The 14,257-nt window shown below is 43.8% G+C and overlaps 1 protein-coding gene across 1 annotated transcript in view; it reads right to left on the bottom strand.

The window, feature by feature from the left end:
• The window catches only part of ANKFY1 (ankyrin repeat and FYVE domain containing 1), a 75,047-nt gene that overhangs the window by 23,104 nt on the left and 37,686 nt on the right, over positions 1-14,257 (bottom strand). The window contains exons 5-10 of the mRNA XM_066363411.1: positions 10,989-11,112; positions 8,938-9,087; positions 7,080-7,245; positions 2,979-3,183; positions 866-934; positions 454-653 (exon numbers count right to left, since the gene is read on the bottom strand). Of these exons, the coding sequence (XP_066219508.1) occupies positions 454-653; positions 866-934; positions 2,979-3,183; positions 7,080-7,245; positions 8,938-9,087; positions 10,989-11,112 (914 nt within the window). The remainder of the gene's footprint in view (positions 1-453; positions 654-865; positions 935-2,978; positions 3,184-7,079; positions 7,246-8,937; positions 9,088-10,988; positions 11,113-14,257) is intronic.

Raw genomic sequence — 14,257 nt, 5'->3', positions numbered from 1 at the left:
TCTGACTTAAACAAGGTGGCTACAGGAGGGGAGGCTTGAATGGTGCTTACCTGGTGGTGTCCACCAACAGAAAGGTGGTTAATACATCTTTAAAACATTTCTCAGTTATAATTTCTAATGTGATAAACAACAAAAATGTAACCCACCAAAACAGAAAGCTCTTTAGGATATAATTTTAAGAGGGTAAAAGGAGCTCTGAGTTCAACAAGTCTGCCACTCACTGCATTAAACAAATGGAAGTGTTTCAGTGTAACACATATAACTCAGTCTAGCTAAATTTTGTGAAGCACAAGACTAAAATAAAAATAACTTGAACTTCCACTGCAGTTAAAATCAGCACGAAATACTTTTCATAATAACATTTCATTGTTTCTAAATTTTTGGAAGAATACTGACACACTGTTTCATGGCGCTCCAGACGTGAGCATTAGCCCTTAGGGACCCAGGTTTTACCTGTTACTGTGTCGGGTGCATTGGTGTTGCTGCCACGCTGAATGAGTCTGGCCGCAAAGCTGTTTTCATCAAATGAAGTCCCGTTTACCACAGGGAGGTCTTCAAAGGGGTTTACAGACTGGTCGGACGACACAGTGATATACTGCACTGCCAGCCACAGAGCCGTGCTGCCCTCATGGTCTTTCAGTTCCAGATCTAACCTGCGACACAAAAGCAATGTGAACATCAAACACGTTCTTCAGACACTCTATACTGACAACAGCTTCATTCTTCCTCTTTATACTTTTGGAATGATCATTTTAAAACTTTTACTTATTAAAATTTGTAACACTAAAAGACATTTAAAACTATTTTCCACTCACAATCCCACCCTCAAAATTGCTCTTTCATTTCTGCATGTTTCCCTACGTACTGTTTACACTGCAGCAACTGATTGAACACGTATTCGTTCCTGGCCATGATGGACAAGTGCAAGGGAGTCCTGCAGGATGAAGGAGAAGAGGTATCGGTCAGGATGGCCCAATTACTCACAGCAAGAGGCGACTAGAATCCTATGGACAATCACCATCCATAAGAAATACCACATTTCTGAACAGTGTCTTTTTTTACTGTGGCAAATACTTTTTCAAACCCTTAATGAAGTTTCAAAGAATGCAAATGGACTTGCTTAAATGTTACCATTTATTCAGTAGCCAAAAGGATAAGAATCAATAAAAGAAAGAGATATAAATACTTTCCAATTAAATACTGACCCTTATTGACTGCGCAGATACTCATGTTTTGTTTTTTTTTGTTTTGTTTTACAGAGACAGAGGGAGAGTCAGAGAGAGGAAAAGACAGGGACAGACAGACAGAAACGGAGAGATGAGAAGCATCAATCATTAGTTTTTCGTTGCGCATTGCGACACCTTAGTTGTTCATTGATTGCTTTCTCATATGTGCCTTGACCGCGGGCCTTCAGCAGACTGAATGACCCCTTGCTCGAGCCAGCGACCTTGGGTTCAAGCTGGTGAGCTTTTGCTAAAACCAGATGAGCCCGCGCTCAAGCTGGAGACCTCAGGGTCTCAAACCTGGGTCCTCAGCATCCCAGTCCGACGCTCTATTCACTGCACCACCACCTGGTCAGGCGATACTCATGTTTTTAAAACAGCAATTTCTACCATAGGTAGGAAAAGGAAGTTTTGCTTCTCATAATTCCTATACTCAAACACAGGCAGAGCAGCAACAGGTAGGACCTGATCAGAGTGGCAGTTAACTGCTCTTTGCTGCCCTCAGTGCCCTGAAGGTTACTGGCACTGCAGAGCACAGGAACCCCCTGGCTGGCGCCTGTCTCAGTTATAGACTGCCAAACTTGACTGCAGGTGGGGGAAAAAACTGAAGTCAACAGAAGAAAAACAAATGCAATTATTTTGGGGTAATAAAATAATTATCACACAATATTGGGAGATCACGGGGAGATCCATCCATGTATTTTGTCCATCATGCAAATCTATTTTCCTATTCTAACAACCTCACACAATTCTTATTTTTTGACAGTGTTTTCAAAGTTATAAAATACTGAGCTTTTATGATGAAAAGTGAGTCCAACTTATGTTGGTCATTCAGGTAGCTCCACTCCCCTCCACTGCCTCCCACACTGCTGTCCCAAAGACAAGCAGCCTTTTTTTTTTTTTTTTTTTTTTTTAATGTATTTCTTGATTTTAGAGAGAGGAAGGAAGAGACAGAGAGAGAAACATCTATTGTTATTCTACCTATTTATGCATTTATCAGTTGATTCTTTAAAAAAAAAAAGATTTTATTTATTTATTATAGAGAGAGAGAAAGAGAGAGAGAAGGGGGAAGGAGCAGGAAGCATCAATTCCCATATGTGCCCTGACCAGGCAAGCCCAGGGTTTCGAACCGGCAACCTCAGCGTTTCCAGGTCGACACTTTATCCACTGTGCCACCACAGGTCAGGCAAGCAGCCCTTTCTTAGATTCTAAAACACAAGGAACCCTCAACTAAATATTTCTGGAAAGGGGAAGAGGAACACGACTGCCACTGTCAAATACACAGAGGGCTGTGCTACGGAAGAAATGGCAAGCTGTGCAGAGAGAGGTCTCTGCAGTGGGAGTATTTACAAGGAGGTAGAACTGGGTTTAATACACCGACTTTCCCAACAATGAGACCTCACAAAAATAAAACAGACTGCCTTGAGATGGCATGCTCCACTTCTTCAGTCTATCTAAGCAACTCTAACAAAGGTGCCAGGAGAAGGTTTTGCTGGAGGAGTGGAACTAGATGACCACTCTGAAGATAACAGAAATTACTTAAAACTCCAAAGCCCTCAGTTACTCAGGATGGAAATGGTTTCCCCAAATGTCTGGCTTTAGTCATGTCTCTCATTTGGGTAGCAAATCGTTGCGACTTCAATAAATACCAGATTGAATAATACCAAACTAAAGAACATAAAGTTCCTGCCTTGCCACCATAAAATAACATTCTGGAAATGGTGCTAGGCACAGTCTGTTCGCTCCCCAACTTGCCTGCCCTTGCTGTCCTGCATGTTGGGGTTGGCACCAGCCTGCAGGAGGGCCTCTGCAATCTGCGCCATCGCACACATCACATCAGCTGAGTGTTTCTTTGAACTGTACAATGCCACCAGGTGCAGCGGTGTCTCCTGGGCACCCAAGGTAGCAGCATTGACAAAGGCTCCATTCTTAATGAGGAAAGTGGAAGCGAACAGATCTCCTAGAAAAGAAATAATAGAAGAACAGTCACATATGACAATACCCAGGGCAAGCTATTCTGGCCAATGCTGTACCCAAAAGGCACCAGTCAGTAACTGCAGACAAAGAGGAATGACTGGGTGTGTCTGAAGTGGAACTCTTGGGACACCTGTAGTTGGGAACTCATCACTGAAATCATGAAGTTACACACTTGAATTTTGCCCAGATACAGCTAATCAGAAGGGATGGCATTCCTGTGGACTCACCACAGACAGTGGCTGCCTATTTCATTGTTCACACAAACTGGTATACTTGGCTATTAGAATGATCACTGACTATTTTCTTTATAGATTCTAACACATGTCTAGAACCAGACTTAAATTTCATATATGAAAGATCTTTATTTTCTTTTTTAAGATTTTATTTATTGACTTTAAAGAGAGGAGAGAGAGACAGAGAAGGGAAGGAGGAGCAGGAAGCAACAATTTATAGTAGTTGCTTCTTATATGTGCCTTGACCAGGGAAGCCCAGGGTTTTTTTGTTTGTTTTGTTTTTTCTTTTTACAGAGACAGAGGGGAAAGTCAGAGAGAGGAATAGATAGGGACAGACAGGAATGGAGAGAGATGAGAAGCCTCAATCATTAGTTTTTCATTGCGACACCTTAGTTGTTCATTGATTGCTTTCTAATATGTGCCTTGATCACAGGCCTTCAGCAGACCAAGTAACCCCTTGCTCAAGCCAGCGACCTTGGGTTCAAGCTGGTGAGCTTTTGCTCAAACCAGATGAGCCCGTGCTCAAGCTGGCAACCTCGGGGTCTCGAACCTGGGTCTTCCACATCCCAGTCTGACGCTCTATCCACTGCGCCACTGCCTGGTCAGGCAAGCCCAGGGTTTTGAACTGGCAACCTCAGCATTCCATGTCAACGCTTACCCACTGCATCACCACAGGTCAGGCAGATCTTTACTCTTATTATAATGAACTTCAGGCTTGACCAGGCAATGGTGCAATGGATAGAACATCGAACTGGGACTTGGAGGACCCAGGTTTGAAACCCTGAGGTTGCTGGCTTGAGCATGTGCTCATCTGGCTTGAGTGCAGGGTCGTTTGGCTTGAGTGTGAGATCACAGATATAACCCCATGGTCCCTGGCTTGAGCCCAAAGGTCGCTGGCTTGAAGCCCAAGGTCACTGGCTTGAGCTCCAGGTTGCTGGCTTGAGCCCAAGGTTGCTGGCGTGAGCCCAAGGTTGCTGGCTTGAGCAAGGGGTCACTCGCTCTGCTACAGCCCCCCCAGTCAAGGCACATATGAGAAAGCAATCAATGAACAACTCAGGTGCTGCAACAAAGAATTGATGCTTCTCATCTCTTTCCCTTCCTGTCTGTCTGTCTCTGTCAAGAATGAATGAATGAATGAATGAATGAATGATGAACTTCAAGTAAGATTAACAGTTCAAGTTGAAGAAAGGTGAAAACGACTATAGCAATTGGAGCTAGTTGCAGTACTCCAACACAGGGCCAAGGTAAGTAATGAGGCTGACACTACCACATGGTAGTGGTCACTGTGAAAGGTGTGCTACTAACGCTGCCTCTCATTCTCTCAACAACCAGTAAGAGACATGATTCCTACTTTACAGATAAGGAAAAGAAGACCCAAATGGTTAAGTGACTTGTCCAAAGCCAGAGTAATTGGATGAGCCAGGATTCAAACCTTGGTACATCCAAGCTCCAACACCGGTGCTGTGTCTACCACACCATGCCACACTCTCCAAAGTTAGCAGCGATCATGTTTATCGTAACCACACTGTAATCCACAGTCTTGCAGGCAACTGATAAATTCAGAGTGGAAGATTAAATTGTCTGAAAATAAGCATCAAGAATGCATCACCAACTCTTGGCAATTCTTGTAACTAAGCAATCACCAAAATATTTAATAACTCATCAAAGATGTTTTTCATCACACATAAGAATTTAACTCCCTAACAGGAAAGAAACATATTCTGAGATTGTTTTTTTAGTAACATGTCTATTTGTTTCCAAAATAAGTATGCCAGACACTAAACAGTATGGGAAAGAATAATTCCCTGTGCGGTGGAAACTTTCCACACTTAACCCACACCCAGTGCTAAGCACCCAATGGCTTTGCACAATGCAGAGTGGTGCTTGGGAAAAATGCATCTGCTCTTGACATTCACATACTCTATGGATTTCCTTCCCTATGATGAACAAAATGTTCCTCTCCATTAGCCAGCAGGTTTAACACTCTAGCACATAGCTTAGAGACGTATTTATATTATTAAAACCTTCCCCAAAAAGGGTAAAGCCATAGCTGCAACATAACCATATCTGAAGCACCTACATTCCACCCACTAGGAGCAAACCGTGAATGGCAAAAGTGTAGCAGAGACAATAATAATAGTAATAACGCATAATTGAAAGTGTATAAAATACATGATTAAGATGTGGGGAAATCAGTATACTGTCTTTTTTTTTTTTTTTACAAGGACAGAGAGAGAGAGTCGGATAGAGGGATAGATAGGGACAGACAGACAGGAACAGAGCGAGATGAGAAGCATCAATCATCAGTTTTTTGTTGCGACACCTTAGTTGTTCATTGATTGCTTTCTCATATGTGCCATGACTGCGGGCCTTCAGCAGACCGAGTAACCCCTTGCTCGAGCCAGTGACCTTGGGTCCAAGCTGGTGAGCTTTTTGCTCAAGCCAGATGAGCCAGTGCTCAAGTTGGCAACCTCGGGGTCTCGAACCTGGGTCCTTCCGCATCCCAGTCCGATGCTCTATCCACTGCGCCACCGTCTGGTCAGGCTAGTATACTCTGTCTTTAATGTCCACACATAAACCAAAAGGTAGCCAAGTACTTCAATCAAGTCATCTATTGCTCTACAAAATTAAGGCTTTGGAATTTTTGAAAACTTTCGGTGCTGGCCAGTGACTCAGTGGATAGAGCATTGGCCCAGCATATGGACACCTGGGTTCGATTCCCATTCAGGGCACACAGGAGAAGCAACCATCCGCTTCTCTCCCTACCACCTTCTCTCCCTCTCTCCCTCCTGCAGCCAGTGGCTTGATTGATATGAGCACGGCCCCAGGCGCTGAGGATAGCTCCATTGGAGTGCATCAGCCTCAGGTGCTAAAAATAGCTCAGTACTTGAGCACTGGCCCCAGATGGGGTTGCCAGGTGGATACCAGTCCGGGTGCATGCGAGAGTCAGCCTCACTCACTATCTCCCTTCCTCTCACCTAAAAAAATAAAAACTTCATTCCATACTGGAATGCTATTGCTATACAGCTTCCTACTCAATCAAAAATGCTGACTACTGCAGCCCTGGCCAGGTAGCTCAGTTGATTAGAGTGTTGGCCTGATATGCTGACATTGTGAGTTTGATTCTCAGTCAGGGCACAGACAGGAATCAACCAATGAGTGAATAAATATGTGGAACAACAAATCCATGCTTTGTTGTTCCACTGCAGATACTACAATACTAATGACTATGTATTCAAAATATAGCTACAATTTATCATTTTTGTTTATAGCTACAAAGTATAACTTTTCTAAAATAAAATCAAACTTGATCACTTTGCCATGACAGAAGAGCCTAGAGAAAGATACTGAAAGCAAACAAATCACCTGCTTACAAGTAAAAGGTATTTTTTCTGAAAGTACCATCTTTCTAGCCTTTCTTCTAGGCCCCTGTTGACACTACGAAGAGCCTAAACAATAAGGCACAGACAATAGCTCTTCAGTCTCCCTTTGACCCACTGGTCACAAATTCTAAACCATGTAGCCCCTGTGAGTACAGACTCAAAAAGCTTTTAAGGATTTTTGGAACAGGGTCAGAGTCTTCAAAAATTACTCGCTGTGAGTAAAATTGCCTGCAGAGAAAAATATAAAATATACTTCTTCCTACCTCTTTGGATTCCTTTATGTAACAAACTCCAGCCATTCTTGTCTACCATGTCCACATCAGCTTTGTGACTAACCAGTGTGGTGGCAATACTCTCCAGTCGCCGTGATAGAGCTAGGTCTAAAGCAAGATCTCCATTATGATCCAATTCATTCAGCTTCCCAGGGAGCTGCACAAATAAATTTGTATATTAGCACCCAGCCAGCAGATAATACAACTGATTTTCTCTCTCCCACCTCGACTCTTAAATACCATCTCTTATGCAAATGTCAAAATTTAGCTTACTCCCCAAAGTCAACTGAATTCACAAACTTCTCTCAGGCCTCTTCAGGGCACATGCCTTTCAGGAAACGCAGAATTAAAGGGGAATCACAAAGCAGATACATATACCATGGAAGACATTACAAGGACGAGGGGGAAGTGCAAACAGAGCTATAAGAAGATAAGTGCCAGGCCCTGGCCGGTTGGCTCAGTGGTAGAGCGTCAGCCTGGTGTGCAGAAGTCCCGGGTTCGATTCCCGGCCAGGGCACACAGGAGAAGCGCCCATCTGCTTCTCCACCCCTCCCCCTCTCCTTCCTCTCTGTCTCTCTCTTCCCCTCCCATAGCCGAGTTGGAGCAAAGATGGCCCGGGCGCTAGGGAAGGCTCCTTGGCCTCTGCCCCAGGCGCTAGAGTGGCTCTAGTCGCAACAGAGCAATGCCCCGGAAGGGCAGAGCATCGCCCCCTGGTGGGCAGAGCATCGCCCCTGGTGGGCGTGCCGGGTGGATCCCGGTCGGGCGCATGCGGGAGTCTGTCTGACTGTCTCTCCCCGTTTCCAGCTTCAGAAAAATACAAAAAAAAAAAAAAGAAGAAGATAAGTGCCAGGGCAGAGGTTCCGAGAGCCTGATGGGAAACAGCTAATGTTCTCATAAAAGACTGTCTTAACTATTTAATTCCTCCTAGCAGTTTAATGTCTCCCACACACACTGGGCACCCAGGATAAAACATACAACACTCTCATCTGTCAAAACCAATTGCATTTCTGTAAGGCAGTGTGGTAGGCAGAATAATAGCGCCCAGAGATGCCCATGTCCTAACCCCTGGAACCTGTGAATGTCACCTTATATGATGAAGGCCATTTTGCAGATGTGATTAAGGTTAAGGACCTTGAGATGGGAAAGATTATCCTGGATTATCCAGCAGGACCCAATCTATCTAATCGCATGAACCTCAAAAGTAAAAAAGAGAAGCAGAAGAGGAGGTCAGAGATGTGCCGTGAGAAGAACTTGGCCCACCATTACTGGCTGTTTAGATGGAGGAAGGGGCCATGAGCTAAGGAATGGGACACAATCTAGAAGCTAAGAATAATCCTCAGCTGACAGTCAACAAGAAAATTGGGGCAGTGGCGCTATATGCACAAGGAACTGAATTCTGCCTGCAGATCAAATGAGCAGGTAATGGATTCTCCCCCAGAGCCTCTGGAAAGGAACACAGCCTGCAGACAACCTCTGCTGGACTCCCAACCTACAGAACCGTCCGAGAATAAATTTGTGTTGTTTTAGGCCACTAGTCTTATGGTAATTTCTTATAGCAGCAAAAGAAACTAAAACAGATTTTGGTACCTAGAAGTTGGGTTCTGCAGTAACCCCTACCTAAAAATGTGGGAGTGGCTCTAGAATTGGGCAATGGGCAGAGGCTGGAAGAATTGCGAGGCGCATGACAGAAAAAGCTCAAATTGCCTTGAACAAACGAGTAGTAAAAAAACTGCATTAAAGACTGTGCCAGTAATGGCTCAGAGGAAGTGAAGAACATTATAGAAAAAAATAAGCAAAACATAGTTTGAGAAAGGCATGAAAAATGAAAAAAAAAAAATAGCTACAGTACCTGTGAATCCATTTCAATTAGATAAAGGAAGACCACGTCTTCTCTCTCCACTTTGATAGCTTTATGTAGCGGGTACTCAGTCTTGGACTTGATCATTTTGTATAACAACTGAGCACTCATGCTGCTGAAGTCTTCCTTTCGTAAGTCATCCTAAGGATTAATTAAAGACAGTGAAAAGCAGAACAGATTCAACATTTCAATAATAATAACTGACATTGTCCTTAGAACTGTCTGGCCCTACTTTAAAGGGTTTAACATTTTTCAACTCATTTAATTCTCACAAAAACCCTATGAAGTAGGTAGTATTATCATTCCCATTTTTTTTTTAAGTGAAAGGTGGGAGGCAGGAAGGCAGAGACAGAGACAGATTCCAGTGTGGGCTCTGACCGGGATCTACCGGCACGCCCCCTACAGGGCAATGATGCTCTGCCCATCTGGAGCTGCTGCTCCACTGCTCAGCAACTGAAGGATTTCAGCAACTGAGGTGGAGCCATGGAGCCATCCTCAGTGCCCAGGGCCAAACTGCTCAAACAGTTCGAGCCATGGCTGCAGGAGGAGAGGGTGAGTGAGTGAGTGAGAGAGAGAAGGAGGAAGGGTGGAGAAGCAGATGGTCACTTCTCCTGTGTACCCGGACTGGAAATCGAATCCAGACTTCCACATGCCATCCACATGCCAGGCCGACGCTCTACCGGCTGAGTCAACCAGCCAACGCCCATTTCCATTTTACAGATGAAGAAAGTAAAGCATGAAGAGGCTAAATAACTTGTCCAAGTTTACATAGTGATAAATGGCTGAGCTGGCATCCAGAGCCAAGAGGTCCACCTCCCAAGCCTGTGCTATTTATGACAAAACTGCTGTGTCTCCTGAGGAGACAGTAAACACAAGCAGCACTGACTTCCAAGGACACAACCAAGAGGAACCTCCCCCCAACCCCCACAGAGATGATAATTCCAGAATTAACTAAAACTTCTGCAAACAATCCATTCTACTGAGTCACAACTGGTCTCTGCTACTGCAGAGCTCTAAATTTATACCTATTTTAGCAGAAAAGTTACCATTCCTGCTTCAATTCTTTAAAACCCAATTCTTTTAGCCTGACCTGTGGTGGCGCAGTGGATAAAGTATTGACCTAGAATGCTGAGGTCTCTGGTTTGAAACACTGGGCTTGCCCAGTCAAGGCACATATGAGAAGGCACTACTATGAGTTGATGCTTCCTGCTCCTCCCCCCAGTTCTCTCCTCTCTAAAATCAATATATAAAATCTTTAAAAAAAATAAAAGAAATCCAATTCTTTTAGACACTTTGCTCACAATGTTATTGAATAACAAATACTTCAGAAACTAGGTTATAAAACAGCACTAGCCAAGATTTTTTTTAAAAAATGCAAAAACAGTTGTCTGGCCTGTGGTGGCACAGTGGATAGAGCATTGACCTGGAACACTGAGGTTGCTGGTTTAAAACCCTGGACTTGTCTGGTCAAGGCACATACAACGAGCAATGAACAACTAAAAAGTGAAGCAACTATATTTCTTGCTCCCCCTCTCCTCTGTAAAATCAATCAATAAAGTCTTCTAAAAAAAATTAAAACAGTTAACATAACAAAGAAAAATAAAAACTGTTCTTTATGATGAAAGCTACCTAAGCAGGGAAAATCTAAATTCAGCAGGGCTCCACAGGATGGAGAAAGCAAGGAAAAGCCCCCAAAACAGTGAGGCCAAGCACTGCAGGCCTGCTGGCCCCCCGGCGGCACCTGCTCCTGTGGCCCACAGCTGCACCTTCTGTAGATGAGGGTGAAAGCAGGTGTACCTCCATTCCAAGCCTGTGTCCTGACCTGAGCTACTTGCCCACTACTCTGAAATCAGAATTTCGCGACTTTTGGGGCCAGAAAGACTCTCACAGACCATGTAATGCAACTAGTACTTAGCCTTCAATTTTGTAATAAGAGGAAACCAGGTGTCTGAAAGGTAATTTGTCATGGAACTTGGTCCCACGCCCAGGTCTTATGATTCCAGTAAGGAAGCTTTGTCCACACCCCTCAATCTCTCACTCACCCAATGACTTGCAATAATTTCTGCACAGTAATTCATCAGGGTGCTGGCATTTAGCTCCTCTGCAGTCTGATAGAAGCGAATGCAGTTCCTGACATTCACCAGAGACATAACACCCTTCTCACATCTACAAGAGAATATTAATGATGAACAGTATTATTAGTACAAATATATTTATAAACTTACAAACCAAAGCAATAATCTGTGTATTGGTGGCTACATCCAATAACACTAAAGTGCAAGGTTAAGCAAAGTAGTTATGAATAAATTATAGCTGAGCTACCATGTTATAAAAGTACTAGAATTTCATGATGAAACTATATTGCTCATTCTGGTCAGAATCCAAATAATCTGTAAATAATGTTAAGCATAATCCCCCAACTCCCTTAAAATTAATCACACAAAACTCACTGATCATATACACAGACAACTAGAGTATAATATCAAACACACAACGGGTCAAGTTCAGACCTTTGATATTTAAACATATGGGACACATTTGCAGTTTCCACTAACTCTGGTAGGCAAACTGCGGCTCGCGAGCCACATGCAGCACTTTGGCCCCCTGAGTGTGGCTCTTCCACAAAATACCACGTGCGGGCGCTACCTAGATAAGGAATGTACCTACTTATATAGTTTAAGTTTAAAAATTTGGCTTTCAAAAAAAATTTCAATTGTTGTACTGTTAATATCTGGCTCTGCTGACTAATGAGTTTGCCAACCACTGCACTAGCACGTCTCAATTATGAAATCAGTGTGACTTAGAAATAGCTTCAAATATGAGCCTCCATATATTCATTGGCCCTTAAAAGTCCTCCCAAAGGTGAACTATGTTATGTGAATTTTAACTCAATAAAGCTGTTTTAAAAAGCCCACTCAAAAAATCTATCATGTAGCCTGACCTGGTGGTGGCGCAATGGATAGAGCATCGGACTGGGATGCGGAGGACCCAGATTCAAGACCCCAAGGTCACCAGCTTGAGCACAGGCTCATCTGGTGCGAGCAAAAGCTCATTAGCCTGGACCCGAGGTCGCTGGCTCAAGCAAGGGGTTACTCGGTCTGCTGAAGGCCCGCGGTCAAGGCACATGTGAGAAGGCAATCAATGAACAACTAAGGTATCAAAATGAAAAACTGATGATTGATGCTTCTCATCTCTCTCATTCCTGTCTGTCTGTCCCTATCTATCCCTCTCGCTGAGTCTATCTCTGTCCCTGTATAAAAAAAAAAAAAAAAAGACTAAGCTTCTAAAAAAACAATAAATCTGAAACTTAAAAAAAAAATTAAAAAATAAAATCTATCATGTAGCCCTGGCCAGAACAGCTCGGGTGGTTAGAACTTCATTCCAAAGCACAGAGAATGTTGGTTCCATCCCTGTCAGGGTACATAAAGGAACAGACCAATGTTCCTCTTTCTCTCTCTCACCCCCTCTTCCTCTCTCTTTAAAAAAAAAAAAATCAATCAATAAAAAAAATTTTTAATGGCTCCAGTTGCAATGGACCAATGCCCCAGATGGGCAGAGCATCGCCCCCTAGTGGGCTCTCCGGGTGGACCCTGGTTCTGGCACATGCAGGAGTATCTCTCTGCCTCCCCTCCTCTCACTAAAATTAAAAAAACAAATATTATGTATAGAAACAACTGAGTTAGTACAAGCCACAGTACACCAAATAAGAGAACAACTACGTAAGAGAAGAGAGGGCTACACACAGGTAAGCAGGCCTCTGGTAGCACAACGCAGGCACACACTCTAGCCTAGAAGGTGAAGTCTAGGAAGACCCAGGCTTCCGCTACCCTAGAATTCCTGGGAACCATAGTGAGCCTCCACAGAATGAGCCTGGGGGCATGGGTCAGGGCTGGTGGCATGATCCTTGCCTGTACATTTCCCTCAAAATCAGGTTCCTCTCCAAGGTTAGCAGAGAGGCCTATTATAGTGTCAGGGATATTCCCTGATATCCCACCATTGCCTCCTGTGCTCCACAGCCCCCATAAAGACCCTTTTCTGCTCATAAGGACAGAATGCAGTACTGAGAGCAAAATGAACTGTGAGATAAGAAAGACCTGAGTTGAGATCCAATGAATTTTAGAGGCCAAATTACATAAGCCCTCAGTCCTCTTATCTCTTCTGTAAAATCAGAATGGTCTATATCAGAGGTTTAGAGAATCTGTTTTCCAAGATAAAAGAAAACTATACTAACATTGTACAGTAGGAGGTACATAATAGGTATGCTCATAAGTCCGCGGTCCTCAAGAAAGCTGTATAATTCAACAGCTAATATGAACAGGTTTCAGTACTATTATAAATAAGAATAACTGATTGGCTAGCAGATAATACTCTATTTTAAAAGGCAAGTTTTTTAATGAAAAAAATTGTTTTGGCCCTGGCCTGTTGACTCAGTGGATAGAGCGTCAGCCTAGCATGTGGACATTCCAGGTTCAATCTCATCAGGGCACATATGAGAAGTAACCATTTGCTTCTCTTCCTCTCCTTCTCCCCCTTCTTTCTCTCTTCCCCTCTGGCAGCCAGTGGCTTGACTGCTTGCAGCATTGGTACCGGGTGCTGAGGATAGCTTGGTTGATTCAAGTGTCAGCCTCAGGCAAGGGTTGCCAGGTGGATCCCAATTAGGATGCACGAGGGAGTTTGTCTATCTCTCCTCCTCTCACTTAAAAAAAAAATTTTCCCGATTGACCGGGCAGTGGCACAGTGGATAGAGCGTCGGACTGGGATGTGGAGGACCCAGGTTCACCCCGAGGTCGCCAACTTGAGCATGATGAGCTCATCTGGTTTGAGCAAAGTTCACCAGCTTGAGCCCAAGGTTGCTGGCTCAAGCAAGGGGTCACTCGGTCTGCTATAGCCCCCTGCCCCCCATCAAGGCACATATGAGAAATCAATCAATGAACAACTAAGGAACCGCAATGAAGAATTGATGTTTCTCATCTCTCTCCCTTCCTGTCTCTGTCTCTATCTGACCCTCTCTCTGACTCTCTCTGTCTCTCCCACAAGAAAAAGAAAATTTTTTCCCTATTGATTTGAGAGGTAGAGGAAGGGAGAGCGAAAAGGCAAGGGCGAGAGAGAGAAAAAGAGAGAGAAACAAAACATTAACAACTTGTTCCATCTAGTTGTTCCATTTTTAGTTGGGCACTCACTGATTGCTTCTCATAGGTGCCCTAACTGGGAAGCAAACCCGTGACCTCAGCATGTTGTGATGGTTACCCACTGAACCACCTGGAGAGGGCCCCAGTGAGGTTTTGTTTACATAAGTGGAGAAGTACCAAGG

This window comes from Saccopteryx leptura, chromosome 2 (assembly GCF_036850995.1).
Source record: "Saccopteryx leptura isolate mSacLep1 chromosome 2, mSacLep1_pri_phased_curated, whole genome shotgun sequence".
In the NCBI taxonomy this organism is placed as follows: domain Eukaryota; kingdom Metazoa; phylum Chordata; class Mammalia; order Chiroptera; family Emballonuridae; genus Saccopteryx; species Saccopteryx leptura.
The sequence above is the reverse complement of the archived record's forward strand: the minus strand, read 5'-3'. Positions and strand labels throughout refer to the sequence as shown.